The sequence below is a fragment of the Triturus cristatus genome, chromosome 1_2, assembly GCF_964204655.1.
Source record: "Triturus cristatus chromosome 1_2, aTriCri1.1, whole genome shotgun sequence".
NCBI lineage: Eukaryota > Metazoa > Chordata > Amphibia > Caudata > Salamandridae > Triturus > Triturus cristatus.
In genome coordinates, this window is record NC_140580.1 from 83,833,746 (window position 1) to 83,860,011 (window position 26,266).

Here is a 26,266-nt window from a genome sequence, read left to right on the forward strand (position 1 = left end):
CATATGGCGGTGGATAAATGTTATCCGGTTCTACCGTCTAGTCCTGATAAGATGGGAGAAGAAACGGTCGAGGATCCCTTATTGTCTTATCTATTGAAATCACCACCTCCCTATGCACCAGATACTGTGGGTCCTGTGATTCCTCCTGCTCCCCAACCTGCTGTCTTGGCGGCTGCTGGACAGCCTGTTGTTCCTCCTGTTCTTCCGAATCCCCTTGTGCCGCAAATTGTTCATCCTCCGTTACCCGCTGTTTTCCCTATTGCTCCGTTGCCTGTACCTTTTCAGCCTATTGTTGCTACTACTCCTGCTATCTCGACTACTTCTACTATTTCTACGGTTACCCCTAATGTAGTTACTCCTGTACTTCCTCTTTCTTCCCCTTCTGTTCGTAGTCGTATATTTAGTGCTGTCGCTAATCTCTATTCTCCGCTTTTTGGGCCGATACTTGGGTCCGATCTTTCTGATGTCTCTCAGAGGCGTAGTCAAATTCCTGATGGTAGAGAACGTGAGTTGTTAGTGAAATTGGCGCGTAAATGGATTAGTTATCCTGCAAAGTACACTTCGCGTATAGTTTTCGAGACGTTTTCTCAGTTTAATGAGCCCACACAAAGATTTGTGTACGAGGAAATGTGTAAATTTTTGAGAGAAGAGTTGGATAATGATGCGGTAGACAATGTACCGCCCGAGATTACTGAACTTCAGAATCAATTTTCGAGTGGTATGATTGTGGGTGCTAATGTTCGACATGCTTTAGAGCGTCTGTTATCTTTCCGATCTACGGTATCACCTCGATCATTGTTTAGGGGTGAAGCTGAGGAGCGGATGGCACAACCTGGTCAGTACCCTATGCGGGAAGTTCCCCCAGTGTGGATGCCAGGTGATGCTGCTGCTAACCCTGTTATTTTACCACACTTTCAGAGAGTTTGGATACCTCTCCCATGGAAGCGATCGGAAGTTTTGCAGGTGAAGCAAACTTTGCCTGACCCCCGCAAAAATCCGGCAGGTTATTATAAGGAGTTATCCCAATTAGTGGATGCTACTATTATGAACCTTGCCGACATCGACATGTTGTTCGGTAATGTAGTACCTCAACCGATTTGGGCGAAAATCCGCCAAGAGAATCACGTAGCCGAGTTAGGCGGTGATTGGGCTGCTCTTACTGCGGCTGACGCACGGCAAGTTGGTGGGGCTAAGCCTGAGCAGCTCATTGAGAATCTGCCCCAGAGGATAATTACACTTATGAAGATGCTTATGCCAGCAATGAGAGTTAACTGGGACAAACTGTCCGCGTGCAAACAAAAGAAGGACGAGAGTGTCTCCGATTTCTTTACGAGATTTGAGGAGGCATTCATCGATCACAGTGGTCAGGATATGAGCACTGAGGGAGGTCAGCGACTGTTTGTTGATAAATTTGTATCGAATCTGCTGCCTGACCTAAGCAACAAATTGAAGAACTCTGAAAGTTCGTGGGCTATTTCTACCACTGCTCAAATATTAGCTACGGCCCAATACTATGAAAATAGAGAGAAAGAGGAAAGCGAACGTGCAGATAAGAAAACGAAAGATCTTAAAACTAAGGTCTTATTGCAGCAAGCGTATCCCCCGCGCCCGAATCAAAATGACTCGCAACAGCAAAATCGATTACAGCCACAGTTTACTAGGTCGCAGCCGCGTACTGCCTCCTCTACACCACGAACTATGTTGGGGTATAATCAATGTGCATATTGTAGGGGTGAGGGCCATCTGAAGTTTAATTGTCCAGTCTTGCGTGACCGAAACAATGGCGTTTCGGCTCGAGGAGGTCGTAGTGGTCCTCAACAAGCATCACGTGGTAGAGGTCGCGGTGTTACTCAGAATCAGGATGAGCGTTTTGCCACTTCAGCAGATTCGCAAAATTGCTTTGATCGACGCGATTTATCGGCTGGTAGATCTACACAGTATCATGTGGATGACTATTATGTCGAGCATGATGTTGCTGCTGACGGTAATTATTAGGACAGCCATAGACAAAGAAAGGGAGTGGTATCAGTTCCGGTTGATCAAAGAGGGCCTTACGTCGCAGTTGCCACAATGGGCGTAGTTGAACCTTTTTTGCTGGATACTGGTGCAGCGAAAAGCTCCATCATGCATTCGAAACTCCCTGGCGCGCCTTTGTCTGGCTTAACGAATGTTTCCGTTGGATTCTCTGGCGCCCCTGTTAGCAATCCAGTTTCTTGTCCGTTGCCCCTTACGATTGGGTCTCGTGAGTTAGAAGCTCCTTTGCTTTTGACTACTGGTTGTGGTGAGAATCTTTTGGGCCTGGATTTGTTGAAGCGGTTATACGCGACTTTGTACTGTTCTCCTGCGGGAGTGGAGCTTACGTTGGGTCAGAAAGTGATCTCGCCTATGTATTTGTCGACTGATAAGCTCCCACCGGAATTGAGTTCTCTTCCTAAGTCTTTGTGGGCGACGGGTCCCAACGACGTGGGCCTGTTGGAGATACCGCCTTATGTTGTTCAATTGAAATCAAATGTGCGACTACCGCGCATTCCCCAGTATCGTATCTCTCTTGATGGAGAGCGAGCACTATTAGCGATCATTTACGATTTGATCGATAAGGATGTCATCGAAGAAACTCGGGGTAACGTGTGTAATAGTCCTGTGTTACCTATTTTGAAACGAACTGATCCATCCAAGCCTCCTGTGTATCGTTTTGTTATTGATTTGAGGGAGGTAAATAAAATTGTGATTCCACAGTTTCCCGTGGTGCCTGACATTACGGCTTTGCTGACTCTGATTCCAGCTTCTGCATCTTGGTTCTCGGTAATTGATCTGAAGAATGCCTTCTTTAGCATTCCGATTGCTGAGAAAAGCAGAGATCTATTTGGTTTCTCATTAGGTGGTCGCAGTTTCAGGTTTAAACGCGCACCTCAGGGCTACTGTGAGAGTCCATCGATCTATAGCCAAGCGCTTAAGAGCCAACTTGATGCGTTTGTGTTACCGACTGGTGGGGCCTTGATTCAGTACATTGATGATCTGTTGGTAGCTGCTGACACTGAACAGATTTACAAAACTGCTACAGTATCACTGTTACAGCATCTATGTGATTTACATTACAAGGTGTCACCTTCTAAATTGCAATATTGTTGTAAAGAAGTAACCTATCTAGGTCACTTATTGTCAAAGGAGGGAAGAAGGTTGACCCCAGAAAGAATTGCAGCAATCGCTCGAATGACTGTGCCAACAACTCAGAGAGATGTGCGTGCCTTTCTAGGTATCACGTCATACTGCAGACAGTGGATCTCAAACTTTTCACTGTTAGCGAAGCCATTGATAGCTCTTACGTGCAAGGATGTTTCGACTCCTTTGCCATGGACGGAAGAATGTCAGAAAAGTTTTTCTGAACTGCGTGATGCGTTGTGTTCGGCTCCTGTGTTAGGTACTCCTGATTACAGTAAGTCATTTACACTATACGTTCACGAGAGAGAAGGTTGTGCGTTGAGTGATTTGACGCAACAATTTGGTGGTAAGCAGCATCCATGTGCATATTTTTCCTCAACCTTAGACCCGGTAGCTAGAGCGTTGCCGAGTTGCTTGAGAGCGACAGCGGCAGCTGCGGTGTCTCTTCGACAATCCGCAGGTCTGGTTATGGATAATATGCTCACAGTGATGGTTCCGCATGCGGTTGACACTCTCCTGAATCGTACAAAAACTCAACATCTGACGAGTGCAAGGTTGTCCGGTTACGAGTTAACACTTTTGGCAAGTCATATACAGATCAAGCGTTGTAATGTGCTGAATCCGGCGACATTGTTGCCGACTAATGTGGAATCAGATGATGTACCACCACATGATTGTTATTTGCGAACTGAGGAAGAAACGAAGGGTCGTGTGGACCTGAAAAACACTCCATTGATAGACCCTGATGGCACTTTGTATGTTGATGGTTCATGTTTTAAGTTGCCGAATGGTGATGTGACGACTGCGTATGCTGTAGTGACGTTGAGTACGGTTGTGGAAACTGCGAGATTGAGTCAGAGTTCAGCGCAAGCGGCAGAGTTGATTGCGTTGACGAGAGCGTGTGTCTTGTCTAAGGGAAAGCGAGTGAATGTATTTACCGACAGTCAGTATGCGTTTGGTGTTGCACATAGCTTTGGCCGATTGTGGAAAGAGAGAGGATTTATGACATCGCATGGTACGAAGATCCAACACGGACAGCTTGTGAATGATCTTTTGGATGCACTTACGTTGCCTAAACAGGTGGCAATCATTAAATGTAGTGCGCATCGGAAAGTTACGGATGATGTTGGTCGTGGTAATGCATTTGCGGATGAGATTGCTAAGGAAACGGCTAAGAATCTTGCGTCCCGAATGTATGTTACGAGTTCAGTGAGATGGCCGACGGAGACTGGTATATGTGAAGACACTGTTGAGAGCGTGAAAGCAATTCAGAATGAGGCCACTAAAACTGAAAAGACCAAGTGGAAAGAAAGTACGGGAAAGCTAGACACCCATGGATGTTGGGTTGACTTGTCGGAATGTCAGAGGTGGATGTTACCAGATGCATATGTGCTAGCCGTTGTGACTATGGCTCACGGTTTGTCACATATTAGCGCGAAAGGTATATGTAAGTTATTATCTCCTGTATGGAAGAATGATGGTATCGCTAAATGTGCTGAGAGGGTGGTTAAGAATTGTATGGTGTGTTTGATGTATAATCCTGGCAAGGGCACTCCCACTCCACCTGGCCATTTTGCCCCTCCTACATGTCCCTTTGAGGTTATCCAGCTGGACTTCATCCATATGGAGAGATGCAATAACCTGAAGTACGTTTTAGTTGTGGTTTGTGCGTTCTCTAGATGGATAGAGGCTTATCCTCTTAAGGATAATACTGCCCTGTCCACGGCGAAAGTCCTACTGAAGGAATACTTTCCTCGGTATGGAATGCCACGGATTGTGTGGTCAGATAACGGAAGTGAGTTTGTGGGAAGTGTGATGCAGAGTGTGTGTAAGGGCCTTGGAATTCGACAGAAATTCCATAGCGCCAATCATCCTCAGGCAACCATTAAAAGTAATGGGGTAACCCAGTGACCCTCAGAACCTGGGTATGTATATAAAGCACAAATATTGGTTCTGTTGGGAGTACAATTTACAAACTGCAATAGCCAAAATGTAATTTATGCAATCAGATGTCCTTGCAGTTTAATCTATGTAGGACAAACGACCCAAAAAGTGAAGAATAGAATTCTTCAACACATAAGTAGAGTAAAATGTAAGACACAGGGAGCTCCCCTTGTAGAACATTACTCTAGGCTAGGTCATACTCATGAACAAATTGAGTGGTGGGTGATTGAAAAAATTGTCACACACCAGAGAGGAGGTAACATTACGGGCTCCCTTAATTATAAGGAATGCCGTTGGATACATGTCCTCGAAACAGTTAATCATGGTCTTAATGAACATGAGGAGACCTATATTCAGATGAGCAAGCTATAAGGGATATAATCTTAATTGTGTTGCTTTTAGCTTATCTTTGAAATGGTATCTGTACATCTGATAAGAGTCATTCAAGTATAATAAGTGTTGTCACTTGAGCCCAGCCCAAATACGAATGTGGACTTGTCTGTAATCTAATATCTGATTTGCTTAAGTTATAATCATCCTTAATGAGTATTGTGACAATTGCTAATGTGAGTATCTAAAACTTTGTTTCCATGGCAATATAGTTTTCGCTACATGATATGCTAAATCTTATGGATATATTTATGTAAGCATGGACGAATTTGACTAACAACGTCCTTTATTCAGTGTTCTATGAGAGTTGCTACACAACTTTTTATGTATAGGAAAAGAGCATAGGTTGTAAACAGCTGGTCTTTTACGAACACACTTCCACGTACATGGGTAGAGACTAATTTTGTCACTTAAACTATTTATGATTCTTGATGCTCTCTGCGCGCATTGACAATCTTCTAGACCAACGGGATGTCACACGTCTTTAAGATCGGGTGAAAATCTACAAACTAAAGTACATGACACGGCGTAAGAGTAGCCGTTGCCTTGGCTACCCATATGATTATAAACGGCGGGATCTTTCTCTCGCGTTCGAACATTGTTTTCCGACGCGTTAATCACTGGAAGCGAAAGGAATGCGCTCCGAGTGAATATTTAAACATACCTTTGAGTTTATAAATGATCCTTACCACTTTTTGAATATTTTGACAAATTACTGAGACATTCCGGGTTTTTAAGATCACTTTAAAAGAATTCTTGCCATTTTTTTCAAAACGCTGACGTAATGATCACGCCCACACATATAAACAGCTGATTCCTACTCTCGCGTTCGAACAATTCTTGTCCGGCACGTTGAGAACGGGAAGCGAATTCTGTGCGCTCCGAGTGAGTAATTAAGTATGTTCAGTTGGGGATGGGACTGCTACGATACTTGGCGCGTTGGAGAATGCACCGTAAATATACTCGCAGTTCTCCATTCTAGTGTAGTCTTTGCTTTTAAACAAATGATGCCTTTATACGGCGGGAGAATGGCCCCTTTCATGGTTTTGGCTGAGACTTTGTAAACGACCTTTTAGTCGTTCGGAATCAGTGCGAATTCCGTGCGCTCCGAGCGAGCAATTAAGTATGCTTATTTAGGGATGGGACTGTTACGATAATTGGCGCGTTGGAGAATGCACTGTAGATATACTCGTAGTTCTCCATTCTAGTGTAGTCTTTAGTTTCCATTGCTTTTCAACAAATGATACCTTTATACAGCGGGAGAATGGCTTCTTTCATAGTTAAGGCTGAGACTTTATAAACAACCTTTTGGTCATTCGGAATTAGTGCCCTCAATGGATTTTTTCATTTAAAGTTTGGTTGTTGGCTGGATTCCACTGGGGTGAAACTTGTGAGTTGTAACTATCAGGTCCCTATAGATTAAATAAAAAGCGACTTATTTTAGTCCGTTTTCTCCCCTTTTTAGATTTCGGTGATCGTTTTGACGGCACCGTCACTTGACTCGTGACTGCTCAATTCTCAAGGTATGTAGTCAATGCCAGGTATTCGCATTAATAATTGTGAATACTACACATGGCCATTCAGAATGGTTATTATTCTTTATTTATTATAGAATCAATATTCAACAGACGAAGACCATAGTCCATCGAAATCTTCAGATGTGACAGTACGATCGATAAATTAATTTTTCGAACTTTCAGGTGAGCCTGAGTTTCACACGTGCTCGAGGTATATTACATATCACACACATACAGACCTTGTGACTATACGTTTTGTCTTTACAGGCTGACATTTAGACTATTGTCCTGAGGAAGACCCGCCATTGATGCGTACAAACTCACACATTATTCTAGGGTCGAAACGTCGACGTTGTTCATCAGATTGGTCCATGCAATTTCATCATTCAAAATAGAAGACAATTACTGTGGTGTCATATGCAATTTATTTTGGATCAACTACATTCAAAACATATATTTGTCGAAGTTTATGTTTATTCAGTTTGATGTAATATATGTCAATTGTCATGTCATTATATATTGTTGGTCATTATATATGTCGTGATTTATATGTTTTTTGGTCAGTCCTGTATAGTATTCATATATACGTGGAGCTAAATACAGTTCAAAAAGGAAATTGATCTCTCAGTTTTTTTCAAATTACTCATCTCTGTATGTGTGTGTATGAAAGTGATTAAGTTAAAAAATCTTTAATATTCATCTAAAAACATTTAATGTCAGTTAAACTGAGCGTACTCCCAACAGAACCAATATTTGTGCTTTATAATCATCCTCAGGCAGCGGGTTTGGTTGAAGGGTACAATGATACTCTGAAACTGAAACTTGCAAAGATACAAGCTACGACTGGTTTGTCGTGGCCTGATGCTTTGCCTCTGGCTCTCTTGTCAACCAGGGCGACTGTGCACTCTCGAGTAGGGCTTAGCCCATATGAGATTGTGTTCGGCCGCCCTGCGAACATTTGGGGAGTCCCGAGGCCTAAGGCCTTTGATAGCCTTGAGTATCCAATGTTAATTGATTATCTTCATGATCTGACTGCTAAACTGAGGTTAATTCATCAACAGGTCTTTGAAGCTTTACCGGCACAGACAGAGGGTCCTGGACATCGGCTCCAACCGGGTGACTGGGTTGTTAGCCGCAATTTTGGCAGAAAGCGCAATCTGGAGCCAAGATTTGTGGGCCCCTTTCAAGTGCTGTTAGCTACAAGGACTGCAGTTCGGTTGGAAGGCAGAAAGAACTGGGTGCATGCCACCCATACCAAAAAGGTTTTGATCCCTTCACCAGCAGATAATTGGGTGAGAACTGGTATTGCGACAGCGGAAACCGAGATTCCTCTACGTTATGTGCCGTTTAGCGATGCTCAACCTGTGGTAGACAATTCATTGCAGCCAGACACATCTGTTGAGTCATCAGTTTTGGAGAACTCAAGGTCTGAATTGTCATCTGATCGATTGAACACTGTTTCACCAGCTGAACAATTATTTGAAGAACAGACTCGTCCTGGAAGAAGCCGATATTTTCTTCGTTCACACGACAAAGACTAATAAAATTTTTCTGTATTTTCCTTTACTGTTGCCACGAACATTAAGCCCGATTACATCCTTTGCTGATTGTTGCATTTCTTTTTATGTGTACTTTACAGCTAAGAGATTTTTATTAAGTTGAATGTTTGTTTAAGAAAACCTATCATCCGGGTTAACCGTAGGGCCGTGCGGGTACTTCCTTCTGTTTAGCAGGTTCCGGACACTAGGTCAGTTACCCTTTGTCGATTCCTGGGAACTCCTGGGAATTGATAATCGCTACTCAGAATGAAGTGCGTCAAGAACGTACGGACGGTTTTTAGAGGATGGCATTCTCTAAGCTGTTGGAAGTAGAAGGGATGTCGGCGCAAAGATCAAAATTGCATAAGATTGTGCGAACGAAATGTTTTATGTTTCAGGTATTTCTACTGTTTCTGACTGTTTCTATGCTATTGGTGGGCGGAGTGTATTTTGGGATACAGTCGTTATTGCCTTCCATTTCACCTACTTTTTCTCCTAAACTGAGTACTATTACTACTGTTTCCCCACATTCCTTTCATCCTCTGCCCCAACATGAGCAGGTTAGACGTGCGGAGTTCATGAATAACTCCTTTGTTCAACTCCTACATCAGCATCAGTTGGTGATGAATACTACCAACTGTTGGGTGTGTGGGTTAATGCCACATACCATGGATAGGGGCATTCCGTATTTGGTTCTTCCTTACAGTTCCCAAGGGTCAGCGCGAGCATTCCAAACTATGTTCCGTAGTGCACTAGATTCCTACCCCAGTCGAGAGCCACGTTCTGCAAACTTTGGTCCTGGTCCGTATCACAAGCCTTTGGCGATAGCGATTGCTGATCTAGATCGAGATATTTTCGATGCATCGCTTATTCCAGATGAAGAGGTACGAGCATATCAAGATCTGAGTGAGACTGAGTATAGTATGTCAGTGGGTCATAGACAGCTCAAGAGCTCGTCTCCAATATGGATCGTACCCCACCTCGGTAATTTCTGCTTGAAAGGTCTTGGTCGAAATCCGAGAGCCCAGCTTGGGGAGAGTGCTTGTACTGACACGTACGTTCTACCGATGCTCTCTTCCCCTGTTTTCCTGACTGCCAAGGGTACCTATTTCGTATGTTATGAGCGTGCATATATACATGGTTGCCCCGTGACTTCTCGGGTACCTGTTATATTGCGAATCTTTTGCCACCGACTTTTACGGTTGCCTCAGACTATCACAAAACTAGAGTTGTGAGAGGCGTTGTCAGCAAAGAGGACACTGCGGGTCAAGAAGCAGGAGACTTCTTTAAGGGTTTCTTGCCGTTTTGGGGACCTATGGTTAATAGTAGGAACCTGAGACAGTTGACCCGCGTGGTAGAATTGACTGCTAACATAACTGCGAGTGCTCTTGGTAATTTGACAGCGGAACTTCAGGCGGATAGACTTATGACGTTGCAGAACCGTATGGTTCTAGACGTTGTTCTTGCAGACAGAGGTGGTGTGTGCAAAGTGATTCATTCGAGCTGTTGCATTTTCATTCCTGACAACGCTCCAACCGTTTACCAAGCCATCTCGAAGTTGCATAAAATTTCCGAGTCCATACACGTGGACGAGGGTAATTGGACGCTTCTAGGATGGTTTTGGGGCTTGATATCAACTTGGGGTTGGAAGATTCTGATGATCGTAGGGGTTGTTGTAACATTTCTGTTCACGTGTTGTCTTTGCGTACAGTGTGGTCCGGCCTTATGTAGCCTCTGTGCTACAACGTGTATAAGACGGCCATCAGTTACCAAAGAGACGTTGATGGATAGAATGATGTTCCAGCAGCAACTGAACGATTTGATGAATATCGAAATCGATTCTGATCTCGACTAGTGCTTGCCTACATGAGGGCAAAAGGAGCGTCTGAGGTTCCGTAAGAATCGTAACGACATTTTTGATATGTTCGAATATGGACGAGTTTGGTATCTACGAACCGCAAATGACGAGTTTAGTGGGTGTACGCGTTTTCGTTACGTTACCATGTATGGTTCATCTTATTTGTGGGTATGTCCATCTGAACCCTCGGGTTCCATTTTAGATACGGCGTCCATTTTGTCTCTTGCCCTCAAGTAGCCAGCGAACGGACACTGTCCGCTTCGTGACCCTGGGATTCTCAAGCTTTCGTGGAGGACACATGTTCCTTTGAAGGTGTTTTTATGATGAGGGGGATGACACGGCAAGGGCAGATGGCCCCGCTCGAGGCTCATCTTCCCGTGCTGGTCTATTGTTTCAGTCGCGCATACATTAGGCACGAGTTCTTTGATCCTGCAATCAAGTTTCCGATATTGCTCTCTACACTGTTTTCTAAACTGTTATGCATCCTTGTCTTTTCCTTTGCATCTGTTTCTGTCCCTTCCTCTAATTCGTTACGGTCAGAATGGAATGTGCTTAATGTGCTTTTACAGTTGGGAACCGGCAATGCTGCTGTAATTATGTTTCGGGTTTCTGAAAAGATGAATGCGACCTTTTTGAAGTTTACTGTGAGAACTGAGTTGTAACCTTTTGTCCGCCATGTTGTGCAATGACCAAAATGTGTATAAAAGGAGCGATCCACTTGTGCAATTTGAAGCAGTCTCTCAGAACCTACACGCTGTGTACTTCTTGCGATTTCTGTATCCCTGCAGTAAATAAATGCTGATCTTTGACGCCGCAGGAAGTGTCCCGTGTCTCTGTGTTTTGTACGCCGGAGCAGGTAACCCACGAAGGTTTCAGGTGTTGTCCCCTGGCACCGCTGGGCCTTAGAATAGCCCAGTCCTTCACTGCTTTGGTGCATAATGGGGCCAATTGTTTATATATTGTGGATATTCTTAGCATAATAGTACACAGACATATTGTAATGTTACCACTTTATTATTCTGGTATTTTTTGCATGTCTATGACATTATCTCCTCAGGTGTCTGATGCCTCGTCATGTAAGATTGGTGTAACCTGAAAGTATTCTTCCATGCACTCACTCACCCATTCATTAAGCCATCCATTACTACACTCAATGCTTCAACTATGCAATTGACTGAGGCCAACATCGAGTGACAGAGCGCGTGTTGTGTGTGTGAAGTACTGCTGCAACTAGGGCGCCGTGTGGTGCTGCTTCTATCCGCTTTTATTGTACTGTATTGTTTGTATTTTAAATCGACCTAATCTCGAAGTGTATTTTAACAATTCTCGTTTTACAAGCTGATTCACTTACCCGCATTTAGAAAGAAAAGCAATCTTGCACACGCTGCTTTAGCGTGACGACCTCTTCTGTTTCCTCATATCGCCATCGTGGGTGTATTGATATTTCTATTGTGCCATTTCTAGCCGCCATTTTTAGTCGCACTCTAGTGGTTGGGGCATTCCTGCTGAGACCTTATTTAAATCACCCGATGCAAGCGTGCAGCGCGCGAGCGCAGCGGGCGCGCCGATTGCGCGCCAGAGGCGCGCCAGATCAAGCCCGTCTGCGCCCGTCCGCGCCCCGGACGCCGCCAGCGCCAGTAACGCTACATGGTTAAATTGCGAGCTAAAACGAGTAAGCTATAGCAGATCACAATTGCTACAGTTAAATCCTCCAAAGGGTCACAAACCAGCAGGTGTTGATCTTGCCTGCGGTTTAATCAATAGCCGCTCACTTGTTAAACACTTCACGGAAGTGTTTAGCCTCTTGGAAGACATGGAATTAGATGTACTTTTCATGACAGAAACCTGGGCCAACACAGAGTCTATCATTGCTTTGAGCGGGGCCTGCCCCAGTGGATACAAAATTATCCACAAGCCTCGTAGCGTGGGCAGAGGGGGAGGAGTGGGTCTGATTTTTAGGGACACCCTAGACTTCAGACCATGTCAAATTGATGCAGTTGGGGGGATAGAAATTTTGGGCTTCTCTCTTCAGTCCCCTGGCGGAAGCCTACTTACGGGGATGCTCTGCTATAGGCCACCGTGCGCGATTACCCAATTCCATCTTCTCGCGGAAACCATCACCAATCTAAAACTTGCCCACACCAACATGGTCATTTTGGGTGATTTTAATCTTAGCGAGGACGGGGGCCTTAGCAGTCAACTGAGAGACCTTCTATTTACTTGTTCCACCTTGAATCTCCATCAACTGGTGTGTAGCCCTACCCATCAGAAGGGCCGTATTCTGGATTTGGTCTTCTCCAGTCCAGATATAATGAAAGTGATCAATATAACACCTTTGAACTGGACTGATCACTTTCTTATTCGCTTGAGTCTGGAGATGCCGCACCAGAAGAACATGCCCAGACAGCAGGGCTTTTGTAGGATGGATAGAGAATGGGCCAAATTGGCTAAGGTTGACTCTTTGATCACCTCTCTCGATGTCAATCTTTTCCATCCCAATAAGTCTGTGGAGGATAACTATAAGTTATTCACAGATCACATAACTAAGGTTTTAGATCATTGTATCCCTATAAATCCACTAAAGAAGGCAAGGAAGCGATCAGCGCCCTGGTACAATGAGAAGCTCCGCCTTCTCAGACTCTCTCGTAGACAGGCAGAGAGGAAATGGAGGAGAAGCTACTCTGAGGTAGATAAAAAAGATCTAAGACAGGTACAACTACAATATAAAACTCTTATCCTGAGATCTAAGGCAGATTTCTATGCCAATTCCATCACACAGGCGTCTAATGGGTCTAAAGCTCTCTTTAAGATCGTCCGAGACCTTACTAACCCAGACTGTATGAGCAATAGAGTCGCCCCCTCGCAAACTCTATGCAATGAAATCGCCTCCTTTTTCCAGGAGAAGATCTTTAATATTGTAAATAATTTACAGGTTAACATCCACCAGCATGGCTCTGAGGAAGCAACCAGCCCGGCCAACGGAGATCTTAAAACGATCGCCTTTTTAGACAGCTTTCAACTCTTCTCTCAGGAAACTTTTGATAACCTGACAGAAAGTGTGTCGTCGGGCTCACCTCTAGATCCTCTACCCCACAAGATCTGGAAGCTGTACGGACATCACACCTTCCCTTGGCTAAGGATGATCTGTAATCAATCTTTAACAGATGGATCCGTTCCAGACTGCTGGAAACTAACAGTGGTAACTCCACTGATAAAGAAGCCGAATCTGGACCCTTTGGTGCCAGCTAACTTCAGGCCTATTTCTCTCCTACCTTATCCGGTGAAATTATTGGAGAAATCCGTAAGCAAGATCTTATCTCAGATTCTGGAAGAGAACCTTCTGTTGGATAGGGACCAGTTTGGTTTCCGTCCTGGCCACGGAACCGAAACAGCTTTAACCACCATGCTGGACCATCTTCGAATGCGGGCTGACAAAGGGAATGCCATGATTCTGGTGCTCCTTGATATGTCAGCAGCATTTGACACGGTTAGCCACCCTGTCCTGCTGGAGAGGCTGAGGCAGATAGGTGTAAAGGGTAGAGCGCTGCAATGGCTTCAATCCTATCTAGAAGACAGGCAGCAGGTAGTTACCTTGGCACCGTTCTCTTCTAGCAGGTCTCCAGTTGCGTATGGGGTGCCGCAGGGATCCGCAATTAGTCCCATCCTTTTTAACATTTACCTGCGGCCCTTATTCCCGTTAATAAAATCTTTCGGAGTCCGCTTGGTGAACTATGCTGACGATACGCAGCTGGCCTTCTCTCTTGAGGGGGAAGACGCTCTATCTATGGATCGTTTCCATCAATGCATGAACCAGACTAAGGACTGGCTGAGAAAGAACTCGCTCCAATTTAATAGCGGTAAAACAGAGGTGGTCTTCTGCTCACCATTTAGGATCCCTAAACATCTCCCCTCCGAATTCTGTCTTACACCGGAGGAAGGACCCCTCATACTAGTTAGGAAGGTCCGTAATCTTGGGGTGATCATTGACGACGACCTTCAGATGGTATCCCAGGCAAGCAAGAGTGCTAATGTCTGCTTTGCCTTGCTGCGGCTGCTTCGTAGTATCCTACCTCTGCTCCCTAGGGAGTCGCGAGCTACAGTGGTGCGCAGCACGGTATTAAGCAGACTCGATTACTGCAACTCCCTTTATTTGGGGGCTCCGCAGTATATTCTTCAAGGATTGCAGAGGATACAGTCGGCCGCAGCTAAATTGGTGCTTGATAGGCGACGCTGCGCCTCGTCCACCAGAGCACTAAAGGATCTACACTGGCTTCCTGTAAGGGAAAGGGTCCTTTTCAAGTCCATGTGCATTTCCTTTCGAGCAGTGCATGGACTAGGCCCAGCCCCCTTACAGGATAAGTTCGCTCACTACCTACCAAGTAGGCAATTGCGCTCCTCTACAGCTGGTCTACTGGTGGTTCCGAGGTACAAGCGTGTTAGGGTGGGTGGAAGAGCCTTCAGCACAGTAGCCTCCGGCATGTGGAACAAGCTTCCGGTGAACTTGCGGCAGTGCAATTCCGTTCTTGAATTTCGTAAGGGACTCAAGACCTGGTTATATCCCAAAGCTTAAACCAGGCAAGCTTTCATGACTCCTTTTGTTATCTATGTTGTCGTTCCTCAGTCTAAGCGCCAGGATGCCCGTAGGGCGATAGTCGCGCTATATAAGTTTCTCATCAATCAATCATTTATGCACTTACCCTCTGATTCATACATCCCTGCACTCACTCATCCACCCAACCATTTTCTCATCCTGTCATTCACCCTCTGACCCCCTACCAACACACACTCGCAAATTAATGAAAATGAACTTTCACCTATAAAACAGCCATACCTATTGGTTTTGCAAAGATTGTTTAATAAGCATCTGTATGAAAGTAGGGCTCTAGAGGGAGAGAGCTCGGAGCTCTGGTCACCCTAGAAATTATGATTGGGTTTTAAATCCTATCATCTGAAAGCCTCACCTCGCAAACAGCGTGCATTTCTTTCACACCCAGGTCATCGGGTGTGACACATTGTGGGGATCTGCACGTGGGCAGCAGGGTTGGATACTACTACTGCAGAAAAGCTGAGCATACCTGGAGGTGCTGAACTTGTTGGTTCATTCACGGTAGTCAGAATAGAAGTATCTAAAGAAAAAGAACATTGAGGAAGACTTGTTAAGTTACATTATTTTTGCAAAGAACAAGTTTTTGGGCAAAAAAGGCACAAGAAACTTTTCGAAAACAGACACACACAGAGCCCTCCACGCAAACTGGATTCTATAGCACGTCACAAAACCGACCTCAGCAAGAGACATGCGCAGTCCAACAATACATTACAATCATCTTGCAATCTCGCACTCAGTGCACTCCGGGTTCCCCCATATGATGAGATTTGCAAAAGTACTTTAGCTGTTGCTAACTAGCTTACAAGAGGGCGGGGACAGCTGGGGGACCGCGGTGCAATAACTTACAGTAAGCGAGTGTCAAAGCGGGGGTGGGGCAGTACTTGCAAATCATACGTGTTGCTGATTGGTACAGGGCCCTCTGCTTCCAGGACAGCAGAGATAATATCGCGGAATGTATTCGAGATGCTTCTTAGAGCACCCGTTTGCAGCCAGTAAGGTAGAGAGGGCTGCGAAAGCTCTGGGCCGAAGTCCCTGGATGCAGCGCTAAAAGGCCTGTCTGCCTGTTGCATATTTGAGGGTGCAGTGTTACGGGGTCTGTCTGCTTGTTGAATACCAGCAGATGCAACAGTACATGATCTGTCTCCCTCTTGACTCTACGAGGGTAGTGTTATGGCCCTGACTATCTCTTGTATATTGTGGGGTGCAGTGGTGCATGGACTCTCTGCCCCCATAACAATAGAGTGCTGCGCGCCTCTCAGTAGTGGGTAATACCAGCAGACTGCAATATTCCTACCTGTAGAAAGCTCTGGAGTGGCCGTAGAAACTGTAAAGGAAAACACAAAATGTGAATGATTACAATTGCGAAAGCCCTATCCACTTTCAAAAAACGTTGAATTGGTGATTACTGTTTCTCACGCCTACCGCTGGCCAACCCCCCTACTGCAGGTCTCGTTGCACACACATACTCTAATGCCACCAACAGCCCTTCTCCTGCCTGCGGGTACACAACGACCGTCAGATGCCTGTGCGCGAGCCTGAACAGTCACCGAGATACTGACGGCGGTGCCCGAGACAGCGCCAGCAAGAAGGTGTTTGCGTCACTGACACTGAATCATGGGTCTTTGAACAGCTTTTAACGCAGACATTTATGTCGATGCTTTGTGTTGCAATACAGATTTGAGACTAATGGACGTAAATCACCATCATTAGTGTACTCACAATAGAACACTCAATAACACCTTATGACAGAGTTGTGTCCTGCAGAGGAGTAAGTGTCAAAAGTGAAAGGGATACCCTCACACCTCTCATCAGGAAACACCCTGAGTTCTTACTTCACAATTGTCCAAAACAAATGAGATATGAAAGCCTTTGTCTTCCCCTGGCTCCAGAAAAAAAGATTTCATAAGAAAAAACGGAAAAGATGTGCCTGCTGTTCCCAGAAGAAAGTGAGAGGTGGTGGGTGGAGGAACATTCCCAACATATGGTGCAACCTTTTCCCACGGCATGAGAGAAAATTAAAATGTTTAATCAAAGCAAAGTAGAATTAGCGGCACATTTCCCATAATTGCATACAGAGCGGCTATAGGAAGGTGGAGTATTATGTGGTGATGTTGGTTGGGCTTCACCATGCAATACTCTCACATAATCACAAAGATAGCTCTTGGATTCACAATAATAAATCCTTAGCTCAGGCCTAGCAGTGTGGCAGAGAGCAGTCAGGCTTTACTATAGGAACATGTGTTATGCAGTTCAAAGTATCAACATGGACAATAAATAACTGACACGACTCGAAAGAATCCTGGCATCATTTTATAAAAAATAAAGCATATTTTCATATAGATTTAGACACCAAAATGCATTGAATCAGATAAGTACAACCAGAGTTATGGATTTTAGAAGTAATAGTAAATCACTGCAAAACTTTAGCACTGTAGTCAATGGGAAAAAGCACTAGTGGCAATCGGTCACTTGCAGGTCGAGTTGCGTGGAACTTAAGGAGGGTGAATGTGACGTGGGTCCCAGGACCAAGCCACAACAGTCAGTTCAATTTTACCTGGCTCGAGAAGCCCGGGTGGAGAGTTGTCCTAACTGTCCGTGGTGCTGAAGCGGGAATGGCGGGGGAGCGGGTTTTACCACTTATACAGTCGTGGTGAGAAAACAGTAGCAAAAAGTTGACAACGAGGCCACTGCCAACGTCAGATGAAAGTGTTGCGGTGTTCCCTCGAGTGCAGTGCCAAGTAGAGGTGGTGGTTTCTGGATTGATCACCAACAAGCCTTGGCAGTGGTAAGGTCAACAAGAAGTTAGTTCGACATCCTGAGGTCTGGGGGAAAACAGTAGTTGCCTGAAACTTGCTGGAGGTCAGGCCTACTTTACCACAATGCACTGGACAATCTTCTTTTGAGTGATCCCTCAGAGGACCCGATGTACAGCAATTCTTTGGTTCTGCTATGTTGTTTTTACCTGCGATGTGCAGGAGACTAGTGCCACTAGTCCAGAGGAGTCAGGCATTGCCTTTGGCTACCAAATGAGTGCCTCTGTCTGGGGGAACTGGTCTTTGATCTGGGACGAGTCGTAGTCATGCAGTTTCAGGAAAGTTGCCGCAGAGTATCACAGCTTTGTTTCATGCAGCTCCTCTTGCCACAGACTCAAATCTCTTCTGTGCCCTTTGATGCAAGTTAGATAAGAACTGAGGTTCCGGTGTCAGGAGTGCTCCTTAAATTCTGGATTTCAGGGCGTTAGGGATGTGGGTGTAAGTAGCTAATGGGCTATCAGCCTCAACGGCTAATCGCCCAACCATGTCCAGGGGTGTGTCACCTTTCCTATCCAGAACCCTCTATTCTGCCACTTTTAAAAATGGCAGAAACCTTTGTTAGCTGTACAAGCCAGTTGGCACACCATAGAGGTGTGGCTAGCCTTCTGGGGGTGTACACCTCCTGAATACCTAATTATCCTGCCTGTCAAAGTGCAAATGGCCTGGGGGTGGGGAGAGGGCAGTTTCCTTCTTTGGGAGATCGCTTGGTTACATATCACAGGCGGTGAAGGCTTTGAAGCTCACCTTCTTGACAAGCCACTTCACTAGCCATCCTGTTAGGAAGTGAGGTGTGACCTCCTTCCCATCCAGGCCATGGTTTCCTCGGAGAGTTCACACCTCCTGGCAGCGGATTGGATTCCTGTCTTGGCAGCAGCTGCAGGCTGGCAGGCAGAGCACAGGAAAGGCTAGGGCAACCAGGTGGGCAACCTCTAGAGTAGCCACTTGGGTGATTCCACATTGTCCTCAATACGAGAATCATGTCGGGGGGATGAGGCACATTGTTTGATACCAAATATTACATATTTTGGAGGTACCATAATGTAGCTGGTGACCTCAAGTGTGCCCAGATGCCAGCCCATGTTATCCTATGAGCCACTGACCACTTATAGTAGTCCTTAAGGGAAAAGGTTACTATGGGGACATATATGCATGCACTTCAATTTCAATATATTTATTAAGCATTTGGAACTCTAATGAGGTCCACCTAAGATGTACATGAATAATCATAGAATAAACCCAGCAACCGTTAAAACAATACTTCAATAAAACCAATCTATCTACACCATTACATCAATTTATACAAAGTTAATCATAAAAAGACATAAAAGGTTTCCAAAATCGCCTCAAGGATATTATTTACATATCAATAAAGCCCTACAGTGGAGGAGAGCTAAAATATTCATACCATGATGGATTTTATAACATGTACAAATAGATAGATTAACATTAAAAAGCAGTTTCATCTAATGGCATATTATAGCATAAAATGCTTCATATAGCAACAATAATAACAAATCATTAAGTAAAGTGCATCTTACAAAAGCAGTAGGGTAGCAGCAATCAAACAATTATCTCCTATACTAGAACAATAAAGAATCAGGTCCTGTTAAGTATAAGTACAATTAGGAAAGAGATCCTATCATAGTAGCACCATATACTTTATCTAAAGTGTATCAAAAAGCAGCAAAGACATTTCCCTTAAAACTTTTTTATGATGGGAAAAGGAACCTAGTTAGTGCAAACAGCAGAGAATTTGCAACAGTCATATATTTATAGTTTTCCGCAAATGAAAAAATAAATACACAAACGCAAACTAATAAGTTGTATAGCCAACCATACTCGGAGTCTAATAAAACTATTTAAAATATATTCATAAACTCCCTAAAAAAGTTTAAAAGTTTAGTGCATACTATTTAATTTTTTGCACAAAAGAGTAATTCTCTAGCTGATGTAACATTTTTAATGCCATTCTGGATAAACATTGGACGTAGCTACCTAAATCGAAATGTGGTCAGAGCCGGACATACAAACAAGACATGATCGAGATTCTGAGTAGCCTGATTACAAAAGTTACAGTTTTTTCCACCTTCCCTATTAGGTGACCAATTTCCGATTAAATCATTTAGGGGTAAGAGGTTCATGCGGCAAAGAGTAATCCGTCTACGAATACCGTGGCTTAAGTTCCACAAGAGATATTTCTGAGAAACTCTCGGGGAAGCATTCTTAACTATTGTTTCCAGTCTTGCCCTCATTCCGCAAATACTAATATCTCTCTGATAGCTAATTAAGCAACTAGAAATCTTTAAAAAAGATTTTAATTCTATGAGAGATAGAGGTAACACAAAATCCTCTTGCACATTAAAATGTTGCAGTGCCAAGAAGAAATCGTTACAAAAAGAGTATTTATACATTTGTCCATCAAAAATTTCCTGTTGGATAAAACTCCTCAAAGAAAAAGGATCACTGTTCTTTAGTTGATAACCCCAACGAATTACCCTAGCTAGACCTTGTGAAAAGGAGCTTACCAAGCCAAATTCTAGCCTAATAGCCGCTTTTGGAACTAGTGTATTAAAACGACATAGTTTACGAAAAATTTGACCTTCGATCTTATCCAAAAAGCTCCATTCACTTACTGGTATAGATTCAATTGCATATAACAGGGTAGGGGGAATTTTAGTTTTAAAAACTAAAAGCAAATGCGAGAAATGCATTCGACCCATCGTACTATAAAATAGACAGAGGCCATTTGCATGCGACGTTGCTTTAGAAGAGCTATGATCAATATGGGAACTAATCCTCATAGTACTTCAAATAACTTTCCAGAGATTAAGGTAGGAATCTACAATCTCCAATTTTTCAGGACCAATTCTCCAATTAAAATTACAAGCGTTTCTGTTTTTTCCTTGTTTTAAAACCAAGACCATACTTTTAGAAACATTTATTTTCAAAAATTGTACAGAAGTATAGTTCTGTAGTCGTGACAATTTTGTATTCAAACCTACAGGGGCCAGCTCCATAATTACAATATCATCTGCATACATAAGGCAAGAAAAGGAGCGGCCACCTATCTTTGGCGCGTCTCCATCCGTTAAGGAAAAACAATCCGGTAGATCTCTTACATATAAAGAGAACAGTAGAGGTGCCAATAGGCAACCTTGCTTCAGTCCGTTTTTCGTAGTAATAACTGAAGATAGGCCCTGAGTTCCCCCCATTAAAACCCAGCACCATGTTTGTGAATGTAAAGCAATAACTAAGGATAACAAAGTAGGTGGTATACCCATTTTATATAACTTTTTCCAAAGAAGTGGCCGATCTACTTTATCAAACGCAGTGGAAACGTCTAGAAATGCTACATAGAGATTTGTTTTGCGAAAGACCGTATATTTCTCTTCTATTAATTTCAACAAGCAGATGTTATCTAGAGTGGAATGATTTTTCCTGAACCCTGCTTGCTCAATGGGGAGGATTTTCTCCTCTACTACCCAGTCAGTAAGATTTTCGAGAATACTGCGGGGGAAGAGTTTCCCTACTGCGTCTAATAAGACTATTTGTCGGTGGTTACTTGGAAAATGTCTTTCGCCCTTTTTTTTTGCAGTGGAATTAGAATACTACCAGACCATGATAAGGGGGTCCGCCCATACCGATAGCAGTGTTCAAACAAGGGGGTAAGATATGTTGCCCATAATACAGGCTCTTTTTCATGATGGACATGGGGATTTCATCTGGGCCCATTGCCCCTGAAGCTCTCATTTTTTTAATCAATCTAACGATTTCTTCCTTAGTAGGGGAATAAATTGAAGTTTCTGAGGAGGTCATTCGAGATAAGTCGGGTAAAAGGGAATTTAAATCCGCGGAATAAAGTTCTACTAAGTAGGATTTCCATTCTTCTTCATTTATTGAAATAGGAAGAGATTTAATTCTAGTGCCACAACTTTCAGCAATTATTTCCCAGTATCATTTTGAATTATTTTTGGCCGCAGCTTCTTTTAATTGAACCCATTCATAATCCTCCTTTTTTTGTTTTAATGAGCGTTTTTTCCGTTGTCTTTTCCTCTTTAGTAAACCTATTAATCTATTTTGTTCAGTAGAGTAATTCCCAAATTGGGCCCTTACTAGTTTGTTTAAAACCCTATTTATTTGAAGTAATGGATTAGAACCTACTTTCTGCTTAATTTTTGGGTGAGAAGATTTACAGGACAAAAACATAGAATTTATACTATGACTATAAAATTCTAGCAAATTATTTTGGGGGTAATCTTGAAATTCTGCTACTCTAAGCTGCTTATCAGCTATTAAAACGGTTAGAAACTCTTTTAATTTTGAGATGGCTTGCTCTTATATATCCTCACCTTTAATATAAGGCACCCTGCCTCCTAGGTTCAGGAGGCCTTCCTTAGGGGTGAGTGGCATATACTAAAAATAGTGCTATGACTTCTCCGAACATGGTGAGGACAAAGTGTGAGGGCGAAATTACGTTCGAGCAATTTGCACTGCTCTTGCACTCTGCAATGGCAGGACTGCTGTCATACTTGGGTCACCCAGTGTGGCACAAACCGTGCTTGAGGCCTTGGTGACTTCTTTAACACCCATGTCATATGACCCACTGGTACATATACTATGGTCTTATATGGGGGTTAAAGTCCTTGCAATTGTCCTTGCCAATTCAAATGTATGAGTTTTAGGGAGAGAGCACTCGTACTGGGGCCTGGACCTCAGGCTCCAGTGAACTTTCAGAGTTATAATCATCAGCATTGGAGCAAAACGTGTGGGGGCGGTGACCATACAAAAAGGGCACTTTCCTACAGCGGTGGAGCAAGGAATCTTGCTGCACTGCATTGCATGAGAGGGAGAGAGTACAAAAGCTCCATTTTTACAGAGACATACAGTATTTCTGCTCTGTTCTTACGCTGGTGCACAATGTGTTGCCTAGCACCAAAGCACGCACCCGTGCACTATAGTGCAAGGGTGTCTGCGTTACCCAGGTTCCATCAACGAATGTCATGTTGCCATTGATCTTTGTTACAGGTGAAATAGGCAGGACTTTTAAAAATAAGGGTTGTGAAGTTATGGACACTGCTTAAGCATTGAGATGTCTCCCATTGGAAACCTACTGGATCTCACTTTGTCAAAATGAAGCAGAGAGTCTCCCAACATTTTATCCCATCCAGATGATGACCCCATACCTTACTTAGTGGTCAAAACGTTGGCATATGCAATAAGACTATCAATAGATTTACACACATTTGTAAAATACTGACTCCCCATGTTAAAATGATCCTATGAATTTATTTTGACAAAAACAAAATGACAAAAATCCAATAAGGGGAATATGCATTAGTCTCCAGCTTCAGTTCTCTGAGTGCTTAGCCATGAATGAAGTGTGAAAACTGCTTCCAGAGGAAAAGTCAAAGGCCTGGGTGTGGGAGGTATTATCGTTCCTCTGGCAGGATGACCATTTAGGCAGTGCCCAGAACCTGCTTAACTTCAAAGAGGCCTCCCCTGTCACAGATAAATGTTAGCTGACACCTGGGCATGCTATTTCTTCCTCCAGTCAGCCAGGCTCCAACTTCATTGGGGAAAGGATTTGACCCTGAGCTAGTTTGAGGTGACCCCAGAGAGTCATTCATTCCTTCTATACCGGAGGCCCACTATGACCCTTCAGTGGGGCACATCCGTATCCACACAGGGTAGGGCACTATCGACAAGGACCCTATGATCGTGGGTGTGCCAGTCGAAAACCTTGCAGGATGTATGCTGCCAAACTTTCCGAAGTCTCTGTAGGAATTGTAGTAATCACCATTGCCTTTGAAGGGAGGTCTGCAACTCTTTAGCGGGTAGTGCAGGCAGAGGGGTGGGCTTGGAATTATCCATGCCCTTTCCAACGCCCACCATTGAGGGGCGAATTAATTCAATTTCATCTCCTGGATGGCTCAGAATAAGCACATCCCAGAGGGGCCTTTCTCATACCCATCTGAGTTGGTAACACGGCAAGACGTACGGACAGTGCATACCATCATTTGCAAGGCAGAATGCTTTGAGCAAATGAGGAAAAGAATTCCACACATTCCACTGGCGCAAAATTGTGTCAGAAGATGAGCTACAAATGTCTGTGTCCCTTTATTTAGCTGAAGAGTGCACCTATGGATGGACAAACTCCTCCGCAGGTCACTAGTAAAGAATATTTGCTTTATAATCTGGCTTTAGTTGTGTCTTAGTGCTAAAGTGTCTGTCTCCTGCTCCTAGAATGAACAACGGTAACAGAGTGACTACCTGGAGAGAGAGTAAAAGACATTTTGAGAAAAGCACCAACTTGATATGCACCTATTCTGGGAAAAGTGATAATGTTATGAGTGCAACCAAATCTATAACTGAGAATATAAAACTAAGAAAATGACTGTACAGGAATTTTTGCTGAATATGAGTTTATGGCACATTAACAATAATTCTGCATGCGCCATAACATAAGATTGATTCAGGGAATTTGAAATTCTTCCTTCCTTCCTTCCTCCCAAGATATTAAAGTTGGATAAAGTAGTAGTTTTTTGTAGATGTTAACAGAGGGGCAACCCATGGCTCCGATTCTCACTTTAAATTAAAAAAAAATAAGGTTTCACTCTGTGGACACCCTCAGACAGCATTTGCTTTCATTGTATTCTAATAATGCCTGCTCCTCATTTCAATAAAAAGTACCATCATTACTGTTTTGAAAACAACCCACACATTTTGTGGGTTGTGTGGTCTCACAAAGTGAGTCAAATTCCAGCATGGCAGAAAATGGTGACTTGTTACTAGCATGCATCAGGGACATTTTCACAATTTTCTTCCTGGAACTGACTTGCCGTAAAAATGGCGCGGTGACTGCCTATTGAATGTCACTGTGGTGACTAGTGGCAGTCCACTGGTGGACAGACCGCTGGTTCATGAGCTTCTAATGGTAGAGCCAGATAGGTTCTCTTGTCGGAAACCCAGCGGTTCCATCAAGTCTAGATGAAGCAAAGAAACACCATCTTTGGTTGGGATGGACTTCTGTCAATTTATATGGAGATTCTGCTATGCCAAACACAAAAGGAGTACTCTGGTCCAGCCTCAGGAGAAAGGGGCAGAGACTGGGTAGAGTACTGCTGTTGGTGTGTGGGAGATGCGCACTGCTGGGCATCTACCCGTTGAATGGACATACACTGTAATTTTGTTCCATAATGTCTTGAAGGTCTTTGTTCTGGGGGAAATGTGCGTGCTTTCTAAAGGAGAGAGAACTTTTAAATTCTTCCATGATGTCAGTTAAGTCAGGAACCTTGGTCTTTTGGAACAGGGGCTAAACGTTTCCCCTGAAAGCCAGATGTTCCATATGTGAGGGGCTAAACAAAATGCTGGAGAGAATTGCCTTCCTTCTTTCCCTTCTAGCAACTAGAGCTGGCAGAGCTCTGCTTGTTTCTGAGTGGCAGAAGAGAAATAATACAATACTGGCCATTCCCTGCCCACCAGATGTCCCGCCCTACATAGGAGGATCTCTGGTAGGTAGAAATGATTCTCATCCGCTGCATGGATGAAATAAAAAGGTGGCTTAGGGCTGCAGTGCGAGACTAGCAGCTATGTAAAGCATTAGAAAAGTTTTCCTGCTGTTACATAAGTGATACATTATTAATACTTCTTCTTACAAAGAAAACTTCACCACATTCGTCAAGCTGACAAAGTTTAAAAAAAGTTGCTATGTAATGTGCTTCGCAGCTTCGCACATTCCTAATGTTTTCTAACCACAGAACGTTCATTTATATGTAAATGGATGTGTAAATCCTAGACATACAGTTCAGCCATCTAACTTTAGTGTGGTATTCCTTTGAGAAGGAATGAGCCAAATAGCCTCCGAATTCAATGAAGACTCTTGACTGGTGGTGAAGGACAGACCACGCGATCCAGCGCTGATCTGTATTATAGAATAAGATCCAGTGGATCTCAAGGTCACTTCAATTCAAGGTGTTTGTAGGAAAGAAGGATCTAATTTTTTGGTTACGCCCACTTTTTGGCTGGTGCTAAGCTGTTTCTGACTAGTCTGACTGGGCGTAATTGTTATGGTAAGTACTTAGGTACATCCCAGATTGGATACTGGGGTACCCTTCTAAGTCCTTAGTGTATGGTACTAAGCTACCCAGAGCACAGGTACCCCAGGGGTTGCCCATAGGCTGAAGCATCTATTATGCCACCAATGGGAGACCCATTCAAACTGTCACTACAGGCCTGCCATTGCAGCCTGTGTAAGCTGGTGCTCACACCATTTACGAAAGATATAGGTTCCCTATATCTAGGGTCACTGCACTTAAAACCTATGTCACCCCTTCAGCAGGCCTTTTCAATCCTGAAGGCAGGGTGCTCGGTTCTAAGTGTGAATGTGCCCCTGCATGACCGGTACACCCTTACAGCCTTCGGAGTCCATTCTCATGGGTTGT

At 43.8% G+C, this 26,266-nt stretch overlaps 1 protein-coding gene across 4 annotated transcripts in view; it reads right to left on the minus strand.

Moving 5' to 3' along the window:
• The window catches only part of LOC146866845 (scavenger receptor cysteine-rich domain-containing protein DMBT1-like), a 398,665-nt gene that overhangs the window by 115,926 nt on the left and 256,473 nt on the right, over positions 1 to 26,266 (minus strand). For all 4 annotated transcript variants that reach the window (XM_085602310.1, XM_085602301.1, XM_085602292.1 and 1 more), the window contains 2 exons: positions 16,307 to 16,336; positions 15,482 to 15,532 (listed from right to left, as the gene is read on the minus strand). In XM_085602310.1, coding sequence (XP_085458436.1) covers positions 15,482 to 15,532; positions 16,307 to 16,336 — 81 coding nt within the window. The remainder of the gene's footprint in view (positions 1 to 15,481; positions 15,533 to 16,306; positions 16,337 to 26,266) is intronic.